A 22,811-nucleotide genomic window follows, 5' to 3' on the forward strand; every position below is an offset into this window, starting at 1 on the left:
TGAGAGCAGAGGATGAACATGTATTAATACTCTAATCCCAACTCAGTGCTTTGCACATGAAAGGTGTTCAGTAAGAGTCTAATAAACACATTCAGAGGAAAGTTATGATAACAGGAGCCAAACAAAAATCTGGCAAATAAATATATAAATGTAAAAAAGAAAAGTAAAGTAATCCTTTATGAAGAGAAAAGTTACGGAGTATAAGTGCCAAATTTATAGTTATTTTAATGTTGGCACAAAATCTAAAGTATCAAAGAAGAAAAAAAACAGATAATATATTAAGTTACCATACTACATAGACTACAGTATTCTGCAGAATTAAGGTAATTTGTAACAGTAGTTCAGCATCTCCTTGAGTTAGTTGTGTATTTTACTAAAGAGTATAATGAAAATAAAAACATGGTAGAGTAATGTTTGTAGTAAAACAATTTTGAGAAGCGTTAGGCTAAAGAAGATTCACTTTTTTGGCCCTGTGCATCCTCAGAGCCTTTAATATACTAAGGTGTGTTGGGATTCTCCAAGAAAAGGCACAAAACACAGCATGACCTAAATGCATTTGACCATGGAACTTTTTTTTTTAAGGAGTCTTTCACAGGACACGTGTTCATAGAGAACACACTCTGAGAAACACTGTCCTAGTTTCTTAGATGCCATTATTCGTCACTTCACAGAGGCTTAAAAATGAACACACTTATCGTCAATGCAGACACAGAAGAAAAAATGTGAAATGACATCCCATATAAATGCTGCTTCAAAATGATGGAATGGGTAGCCTATTTTTATTAAAACACAGCATGAAATAGTGGAGAGAGCATAGGCTAAGAAATATTTCTCTATATCTTACCAGCTGCATGATTTGGGGCAAGAAATATCTCAGCAGATAAACTGTGCTCTGTCCATGAAAATCACGGATAGTGATTTTATCTGACTCCCTGAACCAAAAATCTATAGGGGAACAGAGGTCTCAAAGGGTCTTGGTTATGCTCTCAGATATAAGAAATAGTTCTTTGCTTTCTCAGCTCCTGCCGCACCTGCTCACCTCCTACGTCTTTGAAAAACTTGAGGTCATCAGGCATGACTACCTCCGCGGGGAGCCTGCTTCTCCCTCTGCCTCTGACTCTCTCTCTCTCTCTCTGTCTCTCATGAATAAATAAATAAAATCTTAAAAAAAAAAAGTTTTAAAAAAACCAAAAAAATAAAGGCAGGATCATTTATAAATAAATCCTGTGGTTCTGAAGATAGTAACAAAGGAAACTCCAGTGCTTAGCACATCCCAGCTCATCTGACACAAAGTCACAGGGAAAGAGAAAGGAACAATAATAAAAACTGAATGCAAACTGCAAACAAGTAAGTGTAAGGTGACTTTTTTTCTGTGTTTTAATATAATGATAGCTTGCTCTATGCAATAGTTATATTCTTTAAATTAGTGTATAAATTGGTCTTTATTGATAAATCTAATCCTGGTATAAACACTTCAAAAGAAATATTTGAAAAGATTCTTTATGTTTTTATTTTTTACAAAGCATTCTCTTTCCTGTTTTTTAATTCACTCCTTCTACTTTCTAGGTTTCCTGAAATTGAGGTGCACCTGCATGTATGTATAAGACTCTGTGCTTCCTTTCATTTCCAGTGCACATTTGATACTCTTGTCTCTTCTCATTACAGCAATTACTTTTAAAATCCAATTTTCATGGTTTTATTCAATCCTATTGAAATAAATATTGCATTTTTTTCTTTTTTTTTTTTAAGAAGGCTCCACGCCTGGCATGGAGCCCTGAGATCAAGACCTGAACTGAGATCAAGAGTCGGATACTTAACCAACTGAGCCACCCAGGCACCCCACAAATACTGCATTTTAAGAGAAATATCTCTGAGCCCCATGAATGTCCCACAGTTCTTTCTCTTCAGTCCTGGTCCTACCACCGTCATGAAGCCTCAGGCCATCATGGCACCTCCCGAATGACATGGGGTGCACAAAGAACACTAACTGGGATAAATCCTCTATCATTGGTCTTTTAAGGCCCTTTACCAATGTGATTGATTTCTCATACACTAAAGAGTAGAATGTGGAATTATGTTATTTTTCTTTCCTTGTTTCTGCAGGAAATTTGGAAATACAAAATCCTCAAATGTAATAACACCTATTATAGGCTACACATATTGGAATACAGCTTAACTCTGAAAGTACACATTGTGGGGTCTAAGAAGGATTTAGAATACGTGTTGGTTTTTAAAATATATGGATTTTTATCTCAAAGGTAAATTTGCTATGCTTCCCCTCTCCCACCTTTTCATTGAAGGAACAAAAGTAATACAATGCCTTTTGTGAAAAAGAAGTGAGGACTTCACATGCTCATGGTGGTGATGCTGTGGTCATGGCCCTGACCTTCCCACTCAGGACAAAGCACCCTGCCCCAGTGGCTCACAGCTCCTACTGGGAACCCAATCTGACACTCCTCTTGTCATCTTCCCTAAGACTTCTATTATTATAACTGTTTTCTGAGTGGTCTGTGGGAAAGAGGCTCAGACCTCAATCAAGTCCACTTCAGGGACAAAGCTTTCCTCTCTCCTCTCTGCACTAAATATTTGGCTATAAAGGAGATAAAAAGTTCCTGTGTAGTGGGAGCAAAACTGGGGACAGAGCTTCAAACGTGCATTTGTTGACACACGGGTAGTGATCATTGCATTACAAAGGTGTGAAGGGCATTTTAATCAAATCTAGTCCAAACAAGTGTGCGTGTCCACACACCCACACTGACCCAAAAGTGATAAATGAACTTAGGGGAAAAAAATACAAATAAATTTTCATCAGATTTTAAAATATTCTGGAAAATATTAGCTGTGGATTCCTTTCTCACCTGAAGTACTCATTATTAAAAAATATTAACAATAATAGTCTGCTCCCTAAAATGTAATGAAATTGTGGTTATTGCATTTCACCTAACATACAGGAATGATAATTCAGTTTTCCTTTCTCTCACCCCACAATTGAGATAGCAAACAGTTCTGTGCAAAACCCCCACATTGTACTGATGCTGTTTATTCAGTGATCTCTTTCCTCCTTTCCCATTTCCACTCTGGCTTCAACTGATTTTCCCACATTTATGTACAAATTTGTCCTGTAAATGAAAGGAATAGAAACCATATACCTCAAGTAGTTAGGGGTCAGAGATTTTTTTCTAAGGAAGTGTTGTTTATTTTTAGCTTTGATGTTATTACTCTTAATTTATATATATATATATATATATATATATATATATATATAAATGTAATATATATATAAAAATATAATATATATAAATGTTATATATATATATATATATATATATATTCCCACAGAGATCATAATTTTACCTAGATGCCTACATATAATCATATCATCGTCCTTGCCTTTTTTCTCTTTTCCTTACTAGCTTCCCCTTTCCTTTTGCTTCTCCCTTCCTTATTTTGGTTATTCTCCCATCTCCCAACAAGGAATGCATGTCATTACCTATGTGTGTGCTTCTTACTCTTTTCTGCACTTACAATACTCTGCAGACCTAGGCACAGACATAGTTACACACACGTAGAGAAGATCATATATACTCCTCCATATTTTGTTTCCTCACCACTACCTCACCTGAAATCATCTGGCATAGGTCTAATTCATCCTTTTTTTAAAGTAACAATCCATTGTGTGACTATATCACAATATATTCCACCATTCCACTACTGAGGGGTGTTTATTTTTATGTCACTATAACAATGCTACAGTAAATAATACCTATCTTTATAAACTAGACTTTAAATATCTTTGGTACAGATTTCCAAGAGTGGAGTTACTGCGTCAAAGGCATATGTCTTTTTAATATTAACAGATACTGCCAAACTGCTTTCTAAAAAGGTTATGAAATTATACATTTATATCAGCAATGTATGTTTTTCTCAACATACATGCCAGCAACAGATATTACAGTTTTTTTCTAAATTTTTGCCTGTTGGATAGAAATGACTTTGCTTGGCTTTCCCAGTCTGCTAGTGAATTTGACCATGTTTTCATATGATTACAGGTTATTTGGACTTTCTTAATTGTGAATTGTCTCTTCATATACTTTGTCTATTTTTCTATTGCTTATCTTCAGATTGTCAATTTGTAAGAGCTTTTTTTTCTATGTTAACCTTTTATCTCTGATGTATGTTCTGAATATTTTTCCAGCTCTATCTTTTATCCATTGACTTCGTATGTGATATTTTTGTCATATACTTATATTTTGGTCATTTGTTCATATATGTGGTCATCTGTGGTATTTTGGCATATATAAAACAAATATATATACATGTAAAATAATATATATAATTATACATGTACAGATAAATATATATTAAATACAAGAATATGTTAAATGCATATACTTACATGTAATATATATATATACTAAAATACCTAGATGTAAAATACAACATCATTTAATTTATTAAAACAACAAACAAAAAAACAAAAAGCCCATATACTTTTCTTACTCCACAAAACCAACAACTACGTATTAAGTAATCTTACATACTGACATCGATTTCTGGATTCTCTATTCTGTTCCACAAAACACTTCTTATAATATGTTCTGATAGATGCTTCTGATAGAAAATGCTCTTTTATTTATTCTTTCTTTGTATCATTTTCTTGATTATTGCCAAGTAATTACTCTTACAAATGAACTCTTATTTTATTCAAGACAAAAAAAATCCTTCAATTGGAAATGCATTATATTTACATACTAATTTTGGGACATTTAAAAAAAATTGAGATATCATATCCAAAAACATACTTACTTTTTCAAAATTTTTTCACATCTCTTATTAAGATTTAATAGCTGCTTTGTGTTCTGCATCTTGTTTTTTTTAATTCGTTTTTATATTTCATAGTTTTAGTAACTTTTATATGTGGAATTTTTTTTTCTTATTTCTATTTCTAGGTTCTCAATGCTAAAGAGAAAGGCTATTGACTTTTATGTATTTATCTTCTATCTAGCCATCTTACAAAGTTTTATTAATACTGTGCCTTTGTCCTTGAATCTGTTGGGTTTTCTATATATACAATCATAGCAGTAGCAAAATATATAATTTTATTTTTCTCAGTATTTATAGGAGATATTTCTCATTTGCTAAAATCTTTAAAGCTTAGAAAAAAAAAGAATGGCAATAGCAGGTATCTCTAATTTCTCATTATAATTAAATTAACTTTTTGCAACTTAAAATACCAAAAGTTGTTGGTTTGGGGTAAATAATTTTTACTATAATTGAGGAAATTTTTTTTACTTTTGTTTTATTTAAAGTCTTTAAAAAAAAAAAAACAGCTGCTGAATTTAATCATGTTCCTTTCAGTGACTATTGATTTGATTGCCTGATTTTTTTCTTTTAATTTATTTATATGTAGGATTATATAGATAGTTTTCTGATATTGAGCCACCTTTGCTTTTTTGTGCATGTGTTTACTTGCTATATCTGTAAATTTCTAGGGAAATATTTACTAAATGTGTCAAATGTTAATAGCTATAATTTAAAGGGTACCAGGACCTAATTAATTTGGGAAACACCCAACCAAACGAGTTAAATGGTACTTCCCAGAACTGTTAAGCTAATGTATATTGTCAACCTACAAAAGGAGATAAGAGTACAAAGTGTTTTGTGAACTTTACTTGACTGTCTATCTTTCATGAGCCATCCTATGGGAGTAGATTAGAGCAGAACAGAGTTTGGGAAATGCTTATATGGAGATTGTATACTAAGAACTGAAAATAGTTTTAGCACGTAAGACCAATGAAATCACGAGAGAAGAGTTGATAAATTAAAAGCCACACTATCGGATGTCAAAAACAACTGGGGAAAAATAATTAACTAACATTTGTACCAATTATACTCACTTTTATTGTACAGATTTTTACTTGGATAGGCCTAAATGTTTGGCATTATACAGACCCATCTTAGAGCATAGGGTGGTCCTGGGGCAGGATGTAGCCCCAGCTCCAGCCAATTGTCAAAATATAATTCTAGGAAGTAAACAGTTGCACCTGTATCCTTCTCTACTATGCGGCCCATGGTATCATGACTATCATAACATGATGACACAGATGGACTATCACAACATGGCTTGCCCAAGGCACTCACCAATGACATATTCCACTCTGAAGAGATCCCTTCTGGGGTCATATGGACGATTGAAGTCGATCTGGATGAAGAAAGTCTGTCCTCTACGTACAATCAGCTTGTTGTTTTCATACTTGTCAGTGTGGTGGTCCACTTTATTGGTGTCCCATCTCTCCTTGAACAGGTGAACATTTGCGACATGAAGGTAGTCTACACATAAAGAAAACAGTTGAGGGACACCACTGAGTAACTTTGATACAACCACAAACTCAAAAAACAAGATTGCTTTTCCTGATTCTTTAGGTATTGAGGTAATGTGGTCTGTTGGATTAAACTCTCTACAGGGGGTTGATAGATTTAAGAGTCATTCTCTTGTGACATTCTTGCCTTCAAAGAGGATTTTAAAAGCTTTCCCCGCTGTGACCTCACTTCATACCACAAGGCACTCCCTTGGGATAGACAGAGCAGTGCTGATGATGCCTCCCACATAGGTCTAGGTACAGAGAAACTAGGACCAGAGTTCAAGTCTACACATTCCCGGCTCATGCTGGCTTTCATCATGACTATCACCTCACTATGTCACTAATTAGGAATAAGAAAGGGATAGCCATTTCAATTTTATCTTTAAAAAGGGAGGCATTAAATCTGACAAAGCCTCAAAGGGATGTTCCAAAGGTCCAAAGTTGACCTTTAATTCAAAATTCTCCTCTTCAGGTAGGGTCAAATATCCCTCCTTCTATAATTCTAAAAGTAGATCTGGTCCCTCAAAGGTAGGAAAGAAAAGAACAGGTGTGGAGACAAAATACTGACATTTCATTGAGATAGATATAACTGTTTCCACTTTGAACATGAAGAAATAAATCTTCACATTTCCACCAATCTGGAAGTCAACCCTGGTCTGATACAAAAATCTATAGGTCTTTCCTCTGGCTTTTGGAATTGGGAGGGTAAATGTCACTTATACATTTATTTGAGACATGATAGCACTGGATAAAGGTTAGATCTCCTCCTACCTTTCTCCCATTCCTCTGCAAATGATCACTGAATATGGAGGTAACTCTGCCCATCTACACTGTAGTTTGCAAGATCTAGTCTAGAGATAGATTTCTGCATGCACACTTGGAGTTGTAAAGGGGAATTAGGGAGAGAGGCTGGTGGGGGTACACTAGCCTTCTGCCTACCCTGACCCAGTCTGTTGCATGGTTTGCCCTCACAGCTGTGAATACAGTATACACAGAGCACAGCTGCTGAGCCTGTACTCATGCTGGAGCATCACCCGGAAAGACTCCAATGCCTTCCTTTGTGTTTACATGGGAATCCTGTGCAGGACACTTGGTCCCCTCTAGCCTCATTTTTGTCTCATAGGCAAAACCAAGAAGTTGGGCTCATTTAGATACTCTCCACTTCTAAAGTTTAGGAGTTCCTGAAACACTCTTGATTAATTCAAAGTCCAGGTAATCCTGAGTTTGAATCCCAGGTCTCTTACTTACATAGGTAAGGGATGTAGCCTCACAGAAGCTGAGTTTTCTCACCTTTCAAATGAGGAGACTAATACTTTGAGAATTTCTACAAAAATTCAATTACATAACAAGACAACAGCTCTGGCATGATGCCTGGCACATAGTGGGGCCATAGGCTTACTTGTGGCTAGCTTAACTATAAACTCTGATGGAGCCATTGTATATTTTACATGATGTGGTGTTCAGTGGGCTATTCTGACTGCAACATTACAGCCCAAAGAAGTGCAAGATACAGTTCTATTTTTACCCCATTGCAGAACCCTGAACATTGTCCCCTAAAGGGCACTTTCCTTCCATTATGCTGTGGGTGGAAGATGTTTAATTCTCTAGACCTCTCTCTTCCAAGCTGCCTTTCCCCTAAGTTCTCTGGTCTTATTAAGGTCACAATCCCTAGTGTTAAGTCAGCTTCAGAAAGAGCTGGAGACTCATAAATGTCTTAGTTGAAAAGGACCTTAGTAATCAACTCATCTGGTCCTCCTTCTTAGCACTGTGCCTTTCAATAATGTTTTTGTTTTGTTTAAATGTCTAAAAACTGAATCCTCAGAAATGGGTTTAATCAGGTCTCCATTCATCAGCACCAATGGAAGGAATGCACTGATATTATAGCCTCACAGAATCTCTGAGGGCAAAGGCACTTTCTAGACCATCTGGTAGACCTGCTATGTACTGCATGAAACATCTTGGAAGCCCAAATGCTTAGGCTTTTTGTCTTCATCTGAACAGGAAACACACTATCTCACAAAGCAAACAGTCCATTTTTAAACAATTTTAATTATTTGACAAGCCCTCTTAAGATGAACTCACATCTGCTTCCTTGTAATTTTTCTAACCATGGATCTTGGTTCTGATTTCTGGATAAATATAGACTACATTCTATTCATTTCATCTGGTACTCCTTAGGTATATAAAGGCTTCTATTCCTTTGACTAAAACATTCTCCATTTCCTCAACTGTTCTTTTCCAGAACTTTAACCCTCTACTATTTTCTGGAATGCATTTCATTTTATAAATTTCTCTCTAGTTGTATTTTTCCTAGAATTAAGTACATTATTCTAGCTGTGGTATTTCCAATGAAAGACAGAGACTGCTACATCTTTCAAAACAACTAGCATATTTCTGTTATTTCAGTCAAAGATATCGTTAGTATTTTGAATAGTTTTACCTTATTTTTGATTTACATTAAGCATCTGTTAAAGCAAAAACCTTTAGGGTGGGGGGATGGGTTAGCCTGGTGATGGGTATTAAAGAGGGCATGTACTGCATGGAGCACTGGGTGTTATACGCAAACAATGAATCATGGAACACTACATCAAAAACTAATGATGTAATGTATGGTGATTAACATAACATAATAAAAAAATTAAAAAAAATAAAAATACATTCTGATGTCATTTCTACCAGTAGTGCATTATGATTCAATACAGATCCCTAGAAGCCAGCCATATCTATACAAAGGTTTTCTTCTTTGTAGCTCAGTTTTAAGGCTTTGCATGTATTCATATTAAATTTCATCTTATTGAATTTGGTTAATTATTCCAAGCTCTTAATATAATTGTAGACCCTAAGCATATGTTCAATATATTTAATATTCTCCGCAACTTCCTGTCCTCCAGGAATTTTATGCGTGTCATTTTATGTTGCCATTCAAGGCATGGATATAAATGTTGATTAGGTCACTACCTAATAAATACAAGCTCAATAAATACACAGTGGTAGATACTAAAAAGTGAACAGATAATTAGGACATAGCACCATAAATATTCTGATAAAGCAGTATAGGGTATCGGGTAGAAGAGGGTATCTGGGAGGTATAGGAAGCCTGTAACTCAGATTGAGGGAGTGGAATTAAGGAAGCTTTTTGGAGGAAGGGAGGTATATAAGCAATGGTCAGAAAGATGAACAAGTTATCCAGGTATAAAAAGGGGTGGGGAAGGATGTTTCAGGGAGAGGGGAGTGAAGACTTAGGCAACAGAGTGTCTGGTTTACTTAAGAAATTGAAAGATGATTGGTTGGCTGGAGTGTAGTAGTGGGACCACAAAGGAGGAATAGGCAGGAGCTGCTCATGCAAGCCCTGTAGACCATGTTAGGAAATTTGGACTTCCACTGCATTGGGGATCCCGTGAAAAATCTGAAATAGCAAACTGACATGTCTTTATATGTGTGTGTGTGTGTGTGCGTGTGCAAATTTCAACTTCTTCTGGTGAAAGAGTAAGAAAAGGAAAGGATGGTGGCCGTGTTGGAGGCAGGAAGGTCAGTTAAGAAGCTACTGCAGAATTCCAGGTGAGGGATTGGGTGAGTCTAATCTGCCTGCAGGTATTGAATGCACTGGTCCTGGAGCACTGCCAGAATTCGCCTCATCTCCTCCCACCTCCACTCCCATAATAATGTGCCCCTGAAAATGAGTATATTAGTTTTATGCCTTGGCTTCCCAAGCATCTTTGACAAAGGGAAAAATAAAGCTGGAAAGAGAAAGTCAAGTATTTTTTAGTATCTGGTTCTCATTGGCTTTATTTTTATTGCAAATGGAAACTCTGGCTTTCTAGTTCCATGAGCCTGTCCAGTGAACCTGGTTAATGTCTAGTGAGTCTGGTTAAAGCCAGTCTATCCTCAAAGTAGTGTAATGCAGTGATACTTCGATGGGACATTGATATGCACTGGAAGAATAAGAGTTCCATGGTTAAGCCAGTTTTGGGAAACCAAAGTCAATTAGGATACTTGAAGGATTTATGGGAGACTTTTATTGATGTAGACTATAACTCTCCTAGAGGTGTCATGTTTTCCAAACTTAAATGACTATGGGAACTATTTTTGGGGGCAGTGTTTTGCAGAATATGTTCTAGGAGATGCTTCACTATTTACTAATTGTGCAACCTCAGGGAAGTTATTTAATCTCTCTTCACTTTCTTTATCTTTAAAAAGACAATAAAACACTTGCCTTATAGGGTTAGTGTAAGGATTAGATGAAAAAAAAATGTATGTAAAGTGCTTTAGCACTATGTCTGGCACTTAGTAAATTCTCACAAATTATTTTTATTATATTAGCATTGTTATTATTAAGAGAGGAGATTAGCATAGTGGATAAGAGCATGGATTTTGGAGCCAGACTGCCTGGACTCACATCCCAGCTCTGGCACTTACTATTGCTGTGACTTAGCACAAGTTATACAAATTTCCTGTGCCTCAGTTTTATTGCCCGCAAAATGGTGGTGGTGTGGGGATTAAATGAGAGAATGCTGCATTCCCGGGGTGCCTGGGTGGCTCAGTCAGTTAGGTGTTCCACTCTTGATTTTGGTTCAGGTCATGACCTCAGTGTCAGTCAGTTAGGTGTCCCACTCTTGATTTTGGTTCAGGTCATGACCTCAGGGTCATAAGATTGAATCCCACCTTGGGCTCTGCGCTCAGCATGGAGCCTGCTTGAGATTCTCTCTTCCCTCTCCCTCTGCCCACCTCCTGCCCCCACTAGTGTATGCTCTCTCTCTAAAAGAAGAAAGAAAGAGAAAGAAAGAAAGAAAGAAAGAAAGAAAGAAAGAAAGAAAGAAAGAAAGGAAGGAAGGAAGAAAAAAGAAAGAAGAAAGAAAGAAAAAGAAAGAAAGCTTCATTCCTTGTATTCTGAGAAGATAGGCCTGCTTTTCTTTTCTTACATTTCTACAGGTGGGTGAAATAATTTTCTCCTCTTCATTCCCAGAATACATTTTTCCTTTTTTAAATAAAAATTAATTATAATTAAGCACTTTGTGTCACGTTGATATAGGTGATTTTATTTGTGGGACTGTAAGCCCTTTGAGGACAAGACCTCACCTTCAGTGTACCCAGGACAATGCGAAAAGAAGCCATAGCAAATATACCACTTTTCACTTTAAACAAATGTAATGCCTGAATTGGAGCTTGAAGTTAGTTTATGCATCATAAAATGGATATTCTATTACTGCATGAAGATGGACAATAGTAAGCAAAATGGACAATAGAAAGAACTATGATATTTGTATATCTATGCTTATATTTTATGACCAACATCTGTAGAGCCCTTGTTATTATTAGGTATTGTAAACACCAAATACAAAGGTTGCTCTGTGGGTGAGTGTCCATGAGCAATGTAAAAAATGTTTAATTGGTGGTATTGGGACCACCAATTAACCATACAAGTCTTTAAATGTCATTTATCAGACAATTTAACATTTCAGGACTATATATAGTATGTTGTATATTGTAACAGTGTTGAAGACAGTGATCTGGGGTTTTATGACATGAGACCTCCAGCCCAGAACTTTTATTTCAGACTGGAATAAAAATGCCATGACTTGATAGTACATAACTTATATATCGCTTATAACAAAAGGTAAGCAAGAGTACTAATAAATTCTTTTGAGTATATAAAACCTAAGCCAAAAATAATCTACAGTTTCACAGTGAAAACAAATATATATATTTATTTTTTTCACATAAAAATACATATTAAGTAATAATATTATTTTATATTACATAATGATAATATATAAAATAAATGTATATTAACATATACATGAAGGATTTGTTTTAAAATAAGGCAATCTACAATGTTATAATTTTAATAACACTTCATTCCAAGTATGGAGTTTTTAAAAATGTTATTTTTTTCTAAGTGATCTTATCATTCTCTACTGCAATATCTCTCTAACAGGTCATTGCCTTCAGGAAAAAAGAAAAAAAATATCATGAAAATTACAGTGGTACCCTATGTGGGGGAAAAACTAAGGCAATGATAAGTAAAATTTCCCTGTGTAATCTCTTAAAATAAAAGTCCATATTAAAAATAATTTAAACCAAGGAAAACATTTCATTTAAAAAATAAAACTTGAGGGATGCCTGGGTGGCTCAGTTGGTTAAGCGTCTGACTCTTAATTTTGGCTCAGGTCATGATCTCAGGGTCGTGAGATCAAGCCCTGCGTTGGGCTCCACACTCAGGGTAGAGTCTGCTTGAGATTCTCCCTCTCTTTCTGTGCCTCCTTCGGCTCGTGCTCTCCCTCTCTTTCTAAATAAATGAAATTAAAAAAAAAAAAAATAAAACCTTGACCAAAACATGGAAGATTAAAAGCAACACTGAGAGTTTGAGAGTTTGAGGAGCTAATGTTCTAGACTGTAGTCAAATGGACAAGACATATGGAAGAGTAATGGGAGGGTGCTTTATCCTTTAGAGGGAGAAGGAAATGACAGCCCTATTGCCCTCCCCCTAGTGTAATCTGGTAGATCTCCAGATCTGCAAGGGGGGTGAATTTTTATTGCACCAACTTGCACATAAGGAATAAGGTGAAGTCCCAATACCACCAATTAAACATTTTTTTCATTGCTCATGGACACTCACCCACAGAGCAGCCTTTGTATTTGGTGTTTACAATACCTAATAATAACAAGGGCTCTACAGATGTTGGTCATAAAATATAAGCATAGATATACAAATATCATAGTTCTTTCTATTGTCCATTTTGCTTACTATTGTCCATCTTCATGCAGTAAACACTCAGTAAACATTTATTAAGCTGGCATATTGATTTCTGCCTTTTTTTATTGGATTAACGAGACATAGTTTAGATTGAAAGAGCCTTCTCATCATCCAGGCTCCATTTGACACAAACAGGAAATGAATTTACTTCTCCCTGTCCAAGCCCAGTTCCTGACAAAATGGAGCCACTTATTGCTAAGCTACTTTTCGGTTTGGTTTTTTGGTTTTTTGGTTTTTTGGGTTTTTTGAGATATTGTAGCTGGGAAGTTGGCAGCTTGCTCTTTCGAAGTGACAGCTTTCAAAAAGTCTACCTAACACAATTTAGCCTAATTCCAAACACATCAGAAAATGGACTGTTAAAAAAAAAAAAAATCTCTCCTCATGAGCCCGCTGCCTCCCTGTCTTCCTACCCTTTCCCTAATATGAAAAAAAGTAGATTATTTTCTCCTTAGGTTGTAAAAATATTCTTCCAAGAATGATTATACCTGTCACAGACGGAATCTTGAAATAAGTTGAATGTTTAGGTTCATATCCTAGGAATTCCCTAGTGAATTGAAATCTCCATGCAATCTTTGGTAATATTATTACCAAACTGTAGGCATAAATACTGTCCATGAGGAAGTAGGTTTGTTTATTGTTGAAACAACAGGATAAATTTCCTCTCTCTATTTCTCTTGGATACCCCAAATTTTAAAGTATCATTAATTAGAATGATTAAAAACATTTTCTTAAGCAGCTTATTGTTTTTTAACTGTTGCTATTCAAATGTCCTGTACCGTAAAATGTAGAAGAAATGCTCAGTGGCTCAGAGGAAGCTAGAATAAGAAGTGAGACCAGTATCTTCTCCAGAGATGGAAATCCGTCTGGTTTACTTTTCCTCTCACCAGAAGTATCTCAACAGCCTCCAAATGTATTTCCTTCTCTCCATTTGCTCCTCACCATTAGAATTACCTTCATGAAACATAGTTCTGGGGCGCCTGGGTGGCTCAGTTGGTTAAGCGACTGCCTTCAGCTCAGGTCATGATCCTGGAGTCCCGGGATCGAGTCCCACATCGGGCTCCCTGCTCAGCGGGGGGTCTGCTTCTCCCTCTGACCCTCCTCCCTCTCATGCTCTCTGTCTCTCGTTCTCTCTCTCTCAAATAAATAAATAAAATCTTAAAAAAAAAAAAAAAAGAAACATAGTTCTGATTATGTCATTTTGCTATTTAGAATCCTTTGCAAGTCCTTCTTTATCTGCAGGAGAAAAGGTAAGGTCTCAGTGTACCTACTATAACAGGTCCCTGCCTACTTTTCCCAGGCTCATCCCTGCCTTGTCCCCATTACTTGATATGTACTGTTCCCTCTGCTAGAAATGCTGTTCCCATGCACTTGTCTGCCTGGAAGACTCCTATTCATCCTCTAAGACCAAACTCAGATGGCCTTTCATCATAAAGCCTTCCTCACCCTCTTTCCCACTGTCCCCACACCATATCATTACTTTCTCTGTTCTTTCACTGCAACTGGCATAATTTCTGTGACATTATTTGTTGCACTGAATTGCAATTATATTTTCTGTGTCTATTTCATCTAGTAGATGGAGAGCCACTTGAGGCCAGGGATTGGCTTACTCATCTTTGTGTCCTCAGAGAGAACTTAGCATACTTCCTGACACATAGGTGGCAATCATTAAATGCTTTTACACAAACTGAATGAAATGATGAATTGGTTCTATACAACATCATTTCTTCATCATACATTAAATGCCTTTCTAATTCTTTTAAAAACCCTCAATCCAGAGAGGTTTACTCTGCACAAAGGAGAGATTGATAATTAACTAGTTAATTAATTGCTTTGGTTCTGACAGGGTGTGGGGTGGGAAGGAGGAGAGATGCTCAGAAAGGCACAAGACCCCATTAGCCTGAAAGATTCTAGATCTCTCCTGCATTTGACTTTTTAGGGATCTAGACTTGCTTTCCAGTTTGAATTCATCACATTAGATCTGCCAAGTAAGGATTATAATCACTACTGCAAAGGATAACCTATGGTTAATAATGCAGAGTCAAACAAGACCAAGAATATAAGGCTATCTTCCAGAACATTACATCTCCTGCTAAAATAACCTTTGAGACTAGGAAAGCTGTAGAGAGATTTCCAGAAACAACCACTAAACATACAGAACAGTCTATTAGGAAGAGATGCAAATCCAGCAATCTGAGGAGATTTTCACATATTTTAATTGGCTACAACTAAGTTCAGAAGGGGGCATGAAGAACCCCTAAAACACATGAGGATGTCAAACATCATGACTGACTGGCTGGTCCCATCTCTGGGCTCTCACTGTCACCTCAAATATTTCCTTTTTTTTTTTTTTAAATATCATGATGCTGTATGGGAAGAGCCTCATGTGAGTTTATACATTTTGAAATGCAGGCTAAAGTCATTCTTAACCAAATATTCACAAAAGCTGTGAATTAAGGGTATCATACCACTCAGTGTATATTATATATATATTGACTGTCACAGGAGCATTCGAAATGAAAAATCTGCCATTTATCCCTTTTCCTCCTCTTGCTTCTCTGCCTTCTCAGTCAGTTTGGAAAGAGCACCTTGATGAAGGGACACTTTTGGAAAAAGCTTCTATTGAAACAAATGAGTTTGACTTAGGGCTTTGTGAGCCAAAGCTGTCCTCAGACCAGGGCTCAGGGAGCTTCAAGCCTTCTTTGATGCCCCTAGGGGTCACTGCATAAACTGCAAGAAGACAGCAGCTAATCACACGTGACAGCCTTAGCAGGGGATGACTTGGGAGAAATGGATGTATTTTGTGTCAGAAAACCTGCTTTTTGGCACAATAAAAGAGAAATATGAAATGTAAAGGATAAGTAGGGGATAGTTCTTGATCACATGGTTTCTATACTGGTATTTTTCTTCTATTCTACTCATCTAGGACTTCCCCCATGATACCTGGGTTCAGAGACCCTATCCTCATGGTGTGTAGCACTTAGCTCACATGTGGGAGACAGATTAAATGAAGACATGTTTTTAAAACCTGGAACCTGCTATTAATAATAAGATTATAATGACTCTAGGCCTGATGAGTCATTCAATTCTCAAGTGATTGATTGTTCATTCATTCTACAAATAGTCATTGGACACTCATATTCCTCTGCCAGGGCCTGTAATAGGTATCCCAGAATGTCACTTGGGCTGTGGACACATATATTGTCAAGCAAATGATGACTGATTTTTCAAAATAATTCCCTACCCGTGCCTCCAAAAATAAATACACAGAAATCAATAATCCCAGATTTTTTTTTAAATCAACCTACCTACTCAAGTTCTCTGGTAGTTTTGATTTCTTGTTAGGAACATTTTGTTCAGATTTCAGATATACAGCCCCTGTAAGCTGTTACATGTTCCCCTTAGAAACAAGTGTTCACTGAGGTGGGCTCCCAACCTTGTAGGGTATGACAACTTGCACATTCTGAATCAATGAGCATTTGTTGGTCAAGTGTCTCATAGATCAGGTGTCTCATAGGCACTAGTCATTTGATCATCATGGCAACTGTGAAGTAAGTATTGCTTCCATTTTCTTGATGGAGAAACTGAGGCTCCCCTGGGTGGCAAAGTTAGTGACAAATGTGGAACCAGAACCCAATTCTTCTGAGTCCTGAACCAAGGGGCTCTTTGCTACATCTCACTGTCTCTGTTCACATTTCTCCTCACTGATCCTATGCCCCTTTCTCTTTCTGTTCTTATTGCCCACTTCTTTCAGCACCTTGGCCCCCATTCCCCAGGGCCAAAAGTCTTCTCTGCCAGAGGAGGATTTTGCTAAAACACTGAATACACCAAGGTATAATAATTTGCTTATAATTGCTTGATAATTTGACGTCTGCATGCTTTCCAATTTTATTTGCATTCTTAGAGAAAGGAAGGAAAAGAAAAGAAAAGGATAAACCCAAGTTTGGGCAGTGAAGGAGTGAACATCAACTACTTGCTTTGACCTCAGTTTCCCCACCTTGTAACATGGGGATTTAGATGAGTTAATTAACAAGTACTTTTTAACTCAGTTCTGTGTCTCTAATTGCAGAGTTGTAGGGAATGCAGCACCCCACTCGGAGAGAGAGCTCAGAACTACAAGTTCACAAGTCTGTCCGGACGCTTCCACTCAACTGAAGAAGCCCTTCTGTGAGTTCCCCCCTCCAAATTTGGATGGTACCTTAATGGATGGTACTAGATATCTCTGTTTTCACAGTTGGATATCAAATTGTCTAGACATGATAGTAACCCAATCAAACCTGTCTACAAGGTGTAGGCAGTTCTCTAATTTGCCGGACTTGTTAATAATCAGCATGGTTCTTTCCTTTTGCTTTCAAATGCTGATCTCTTTCTGAGGAGGCGGATTAACCACCCACCACAGGGGTGATCGTGGGCACCTGCCCCCAACAAGTGGGTGTTTACCTCCCAGTGAAACCTAGCGCACAGTACCCTCAGGAGCAGAAGTGGGCTTGCTGCATGAGTGCTACCAACAAAAAGTGGTCCATGAGAGATGCCATTCAAGGACATGTGAATGTCCCTGCTGTGACCCAAGGGAATGGTGTCTGTGTCACCAAGCCACTGCTGGCTCCTGGGCCCCATCACAGTTGACAGGGCTGAGTGGAGGTCAGCTGCTGGCTGCTACTCCCAGAGCAGGTCCCTTGGGATCATTGGAGGCGAGAGCAGGGGAAGCAGCTTGCCTCACCTGCTCACTAGGCTGTTCTGGAGAGAAATAGAGGGCTTCCATCTCCATTACTGTCAGAGTCTGGCATCTTTCACCAGCTCTGAAATTCACAGCAATGGAGGGAGGCAGGAGGAGGGAGAGGGAAAGAGGCACAAGCCAGACAATCAAAACAGCCACAATATTTTGGAAGTGGAAACTTCCAGCTAGAGAATATTTTTAAAAGCAGAACAGCAGGGCTGGAAGAGGCATCCACTGAGCCAATGCCCTTGTTTTTTAGAGGAAATAGCTAAGAGGTAGAAAGACAAAGTGACTTCCCTGGGATCACAAAGCTATTAAGTGGTAGAACTGGGACGAGAATCTGGATCTTGGGGCCTTTTACCACTCAAAAGAAGGTCTGGGAGTCTTTTCTTTAATACCAGACACTGGCAGGGGAGCCGCTTTTGTGGGAACCTAGTGGAGACAAAGGGTGCTGACCCAGCCACACCTGCAGGTAGGAGCAGGTGGGGGACCCTGTACCTTGCAGGTTGACACCTCGGGGCATCAACCCTTGCAGCTCCACAGTGGGGAGGTCATCCTCTGCCTCATTGGACGCGTTGCGGGGCAGGGCTCTCCTGCCTCCAAATGCAGGCTCGGAGGTCTCGGACATTCTCAGCTAGCTTCACAGGCTCCTTGTGGGGGAGAAAGGGAGACACAGAAAAGGAATGGGAGGCGAGTTACATTTGAGACAAGGATTCAAAAATAGAGAAGCAGACATGTCTGTGTGGGGTAGCACTGAAGCAACACATTGTGAGTTTCACATAAATAAAGCTTGAGAAGTGGCAGTAAGGATTAGTCTAATGATGGAGCACAGTTCCCCAAGGACCTTGGGGAGATTTCTTGTCTGTCAAAACATATGGAAAGCAGAAGAAACGGGACTTATTTGGAGAAATAAGATTTTAGAAAGCAGGGTTTTTTTTCCCCCCTCATTACCCCTAAAGGCAGTATTTTTGCAAGAAACGTTTAATGTCATATGCCCGTACATATGTCCATTTCATATAGACTTACGAAGCCCTAAGTCACTTTTAAGAATAAAGTTATCCAACCATGTCCAGATAAGTGGCATCCTCCAAAGCATTCATTTTTGCAACTTCATTCAACCAATATTTAATGAGAGCCTACTATGTGCCCAGCTGTGATCTGGGCACTTGGGATACATCAGAGAACAAAACAGAGGATTGTTGACCTAGAGAGCTTTCCGTCCAGTGAGGGTTAGGGTGGAGGCCACACTTTGCAGAGGTAAACAGAAAAGGGTGTGAGAAGGTGGCAAGTGCTTTGGAGCCAGGACCACACAGAGCAGGAGGAGGCTGATGGAATCTGGGTGGGTGAAGGGGGTACACTGCAATTTTAAATTAGGGCTATTAATAGCCTTTCTCTGAATGTATTTGGTCAGTGGTGCTAATACTGACTTTTCCCCAAGCCTGCTTCCCCTTCCTCTGGAGTTTGTACAGGCGAGGAGCCAGCTTAAACACCACACACCTCACTGTCAGGCCCCAATCAGTCAGTACTTGTTGACCAACTGACCAAATAAAGGGAGCCCTTGTTTCTGGCCCAAATGGAGCTTTTACCTTGATCACCTGGATCGCCCAGTCATGACTCTTGGTTATTTGGCTCTTTTCAAAAACCAAGCACACCCTCAAAGATGAAGAGCATCCACTATAGAGGCAACCAGAGTAGACTGTTCCGGAAACATGTTGAGCAAAGGCAACACAGCTGGAGACAAGAGAACCACTTTCTAGGGTATTTGGTCTGGGAAGGAGACAGCAATGTTTGCGAGTATAAAGTCTGAATAGGTTTCCGTAAATACCTACAGACATACTTACACAAAGGCTCCAGTGAGCTAAGGGGACAGGGAGAAAGGGTTAATGATGGAGGGAAGGTAAGAAAAAGCAGTCCTCTGGAGGAAAATAAGCCGGGTGAGGAGGGGAGGGTGTAGGGGAGAACAGAGTAGAGCAGTGCGGTAGCCTGTTGGGAGAGAGAACCCAGAAAGCAAAGAGCTGGTGAGCCCCAGGTGCTTACCAGGTAAGGGGAGACTGTGCAGGTGAGTGCAGGTGGGCAGAAGCAACCCCTTCTCCACAGGTCTGGGGGGGCAAGTGCTCAACTTCAGCTCTTGCATTGGGAGAGGGAAAGGGGATGCACAGGGATGCAGAGCCAAGCCAAGCAGTGTTCTTACCTGGTCCTATATCCCTCTCTCTCTAACCTTTTGTTTCACCCCTCCATAGTCTGCTCCCCTGAAGAGAGGGGAGCTCCCTTGGGGAAGCACTCCCAGGTCCTTTATTCCCATCTGGTGGCCTTCTTGCAAGCAGCACCTTCTGGGAAGCTTGGAGTACCTGAGAAGTTCCCCGCTTGGACGGAAGTGGGGCTGGGTAGGCGCTGAGATGGGGACCAGGAGAGGCAGTGGAAAAATGGGGGCGCCTCTGACCCTTGTCCCCTATACCCAGAGCGGCCGCCTGAGGGATCGCTGGAAAACTCTAGGGCAGGGGGGCAGGCGCAGCGGGCCCCTCGGCTCCTGGGTGCAGGTTTGCCGTGAGGCCTGGCAGGAGGGGCTGCTGCTTACCTGCGGTCCCCGCCTGAGGTGCCCTAATGCAGGCTGGCTCTGTGCGGCTCAGGGGTACTTCCTCAAAAGGACGCAGGAAAAACGACAAGAAAGTTGCCTCTTAAATAACTTCCTAACAGCCCCCACCCTCCTCCCCCTCCAATCCCACAGGGTTTTCTCCTCCCCCTTCTTGACAGCTGGAGCAAACAGAGCAGCTTCTAGGACTTTCTACTTACTTCTGCCATCCTGCTGATGTTATTCTGGCATGAGTTCCTCCTCCCACCCACGCCCCCTTACTCCCAAGTTCCTAGCCCTGCTTCTCCTCACCATCCCCACCTCCAGTTCTGCCGCCCCTCTCCAGCGCCCCCGCACACCCTGCCCCCTCCCTTTCCTCAGAGGGGCTGGAAGGGTCTTCCTCTGCAGGCAATGTCCCCCCTGGGGATTCTGAGGTTGGCTGCTTGGATGAAGGGTGGGTCTGCCCTCTGGCAGACAGGTCACAGACAGCTGTGACCATGCATAAAGCAAGAGAAATGTGTCCTTCTTGAGTCAATAAGGCTGAGGGGGGATGGTCTGCTTTCTTAAAACATCCATGGGAGCCTCAGCCACCACCTAACTGCAAGACTTCCCACAGGAGGGGAGGCCCAGCCCTGGGGAGGATGAGTAAATAACTTTAAGTGTCACAAAATTAGAAAATAACAGTGTTTTGTTTTGTTTTTTTCCTGAAAACCATTTTGGTTTATCTTCAAATAACTGGAGAAATAGAAAATTTTTCTTCTATGTATATATTTTTTTCTGAGTCTTTGTATCTCTAAATACTCCTATTTTCAGACATGGCTATTTTTAACCTTCTTTACTGTCTTCAAATTTCTGACCTTGCCCCTTGATCTAATTTCAGAGAGAGAGGGGGAAAAAAAAGACACCATCGGTTAGGAATTCTCTAAATTTCTGCTACCAATCTATGAACTTGCCTGCAAACTTACCCATATTTCCCTCTTTCTTTCTCTTACTAAAGTGGAAAAGGTTTCCAGTCACCCCTTTGTCCGTGGCCAAGTGCATGAGGCCCTGCCTTTTTGCCTGTGGTCCATGTCACCTTGTTCTCCAGGGCCTTGACATACTGCATATCCATTCTTCCTCCTCTATCTTCAAGCTCCCACTCGGGCAGCTTCTCCCCACCAGCACTGACACAACTTCAAGATAAGTCTCTTCAATACTAAGTTAAATCCTTCCCTGGGCCAACATGCCCCCGGCTATTGCTCCCCTCTTTCCTCTTCATTGCAAGCTTCTGCCATCTGGCATCTGCCCCCATCATTCTGTTGAAACTAGCTTAAGGTCACCAATGGTCTGTGCTAAATACAAAGGACAGGATTCTGTTCTAATTCACTTACCCTTTGGAGACACTGAACTTGCCCACTCTTGCCTTGAAGGTTTGTCCCCCTCGATTCTGGGGCATTACACTCCCCCAGTGCTGCACACACTCCCTCGGATTAACGTGGTGTTCCCATCGTTCTCATTTCCCATCTGTATCCTGACATGTCTTTAGGTCTTTAGCCATGATCTTTTCTAGAACCTCAGATTCCCCAATGTAATTTAGGTCTTTAGCCATGATCTTTTCTAGAACCTCAGATTCCCCAATGTAACTGCCTCCTAACCATCTTGGCATGCCCCAGTGATAACTCACACTCATCATGTCTAAAATGAGATGTGTAATTTCCCCTGAAAACCTGGTCCATCTCAAAAGTTCCCTGTCTCAGTGAATGCCATCACCCTAATTCTGTTGCCAAGCCAGACATGTGGTGTTGTTCTCGGCACTTCCTTCTTTTCCTCCCCTCAACTCCCAAATCCAATCCCTCAACAAACACTTTCTATTCTTCCTCTTAAATATCTCTTGAGCTTACCCATCCACTCCCACTCCCACTGTGGAGGTTCAGACCACCACATCATCCTCTGTTGTCAAAATCCCCAGAACCACCTACCGCTTCCAATCTTGAGTCCTCCAACCTGTTTTCCACACTGCAGTGAGAAAGAGCTTTGAGGGGCTCAAATCTGAAATCATATTGTTTGCATAAACTCTTCTATCACCACTTCCCTTTGCTTTTAGGATAAAGTCCAAACTTTGGTTGCCTGGGTCTCTGCAATGTCTGTCCTACTTTACCTTCCATCCCCATCTCTTTCGCTCTCTCTTGCCTTATGCTCTCTTGCCTTCTGCCCTGCTCTCTCTTGCCTTCTGACCCCCACTCTACCCACCCCCTGCCCCCCAACCTCTTGGGCTATGCTCCAGCCCCAGTGATTTCCCTGCTTATACCACTTGTACCGCTGCCAGAAAAACGCTCCTCTCCTCTCGCCTCTTCTCACCACCAGACTGTTTCTTACTTGCTCTCCAGATCTCAGCCTAAACTGCACACATGCCCTGCAGGGAGTTGGCCTTGT

General features: G+C 39.8%; 1 protein-coding gene across 3 annotated transcripts in view; it reads right to left on the reverse strand.

The window, feature by feature from the left end:
- Positions 1 to 20,638, reverse strand: part of F13A1 (coagulation factor XIII A chain) — a 167,423-nt gene extending 146,785 nt beyond the window's left edge. Inside the window, exons 1-3 of one of the 3 annotated variants that reach the window (XM_078055667.1) lie at positions 20,621 to 20,638; positions 18,329 to 18,480; positions 6,142 to 6,330 (exon numbers count right to left, since the gene is read on the reverse strand). In XM_078055667.1, coding sequence (XP_077911793.1) covers positions 6,142 to 6,330; positions 18,329 to 18,458 — 319 coding nt within the window. In that variant the 5' untranslated portion in view covers positions 18,459 to 18,480; positions 20,621 to 20,638. Of the gene's footprint in view, positions 1 to 6,141; positions 6,331 to 18,328; positions 18,481 to 19,867; positions 19,917 to 20,405; positions 20,491 to 20,620 lie in introns of those variants that run through there. The other 2 variants (XM_036068835.2, XM_036068836.2) reach the window with 2 other exon arrangements.
- Between the last annotated feature and the right edge of the window lie 2,173 nt (positions 20,639 to 22,811).

Source organism: Halichoerus grypus, chromosome 9 (assembly GCF_964656455.1).
Source record: "Halichoerus grypus chromosome 9, mHalGry1.hap1.1, whole genome shotgun sequence".
In the NCBI taxonomy this organism is placed as follows: Eukaryota; Metazoa; Chordata; class Mammalia; order Carnivora; family Phocidae; genus Halichoerus; species Halichoerus grypus.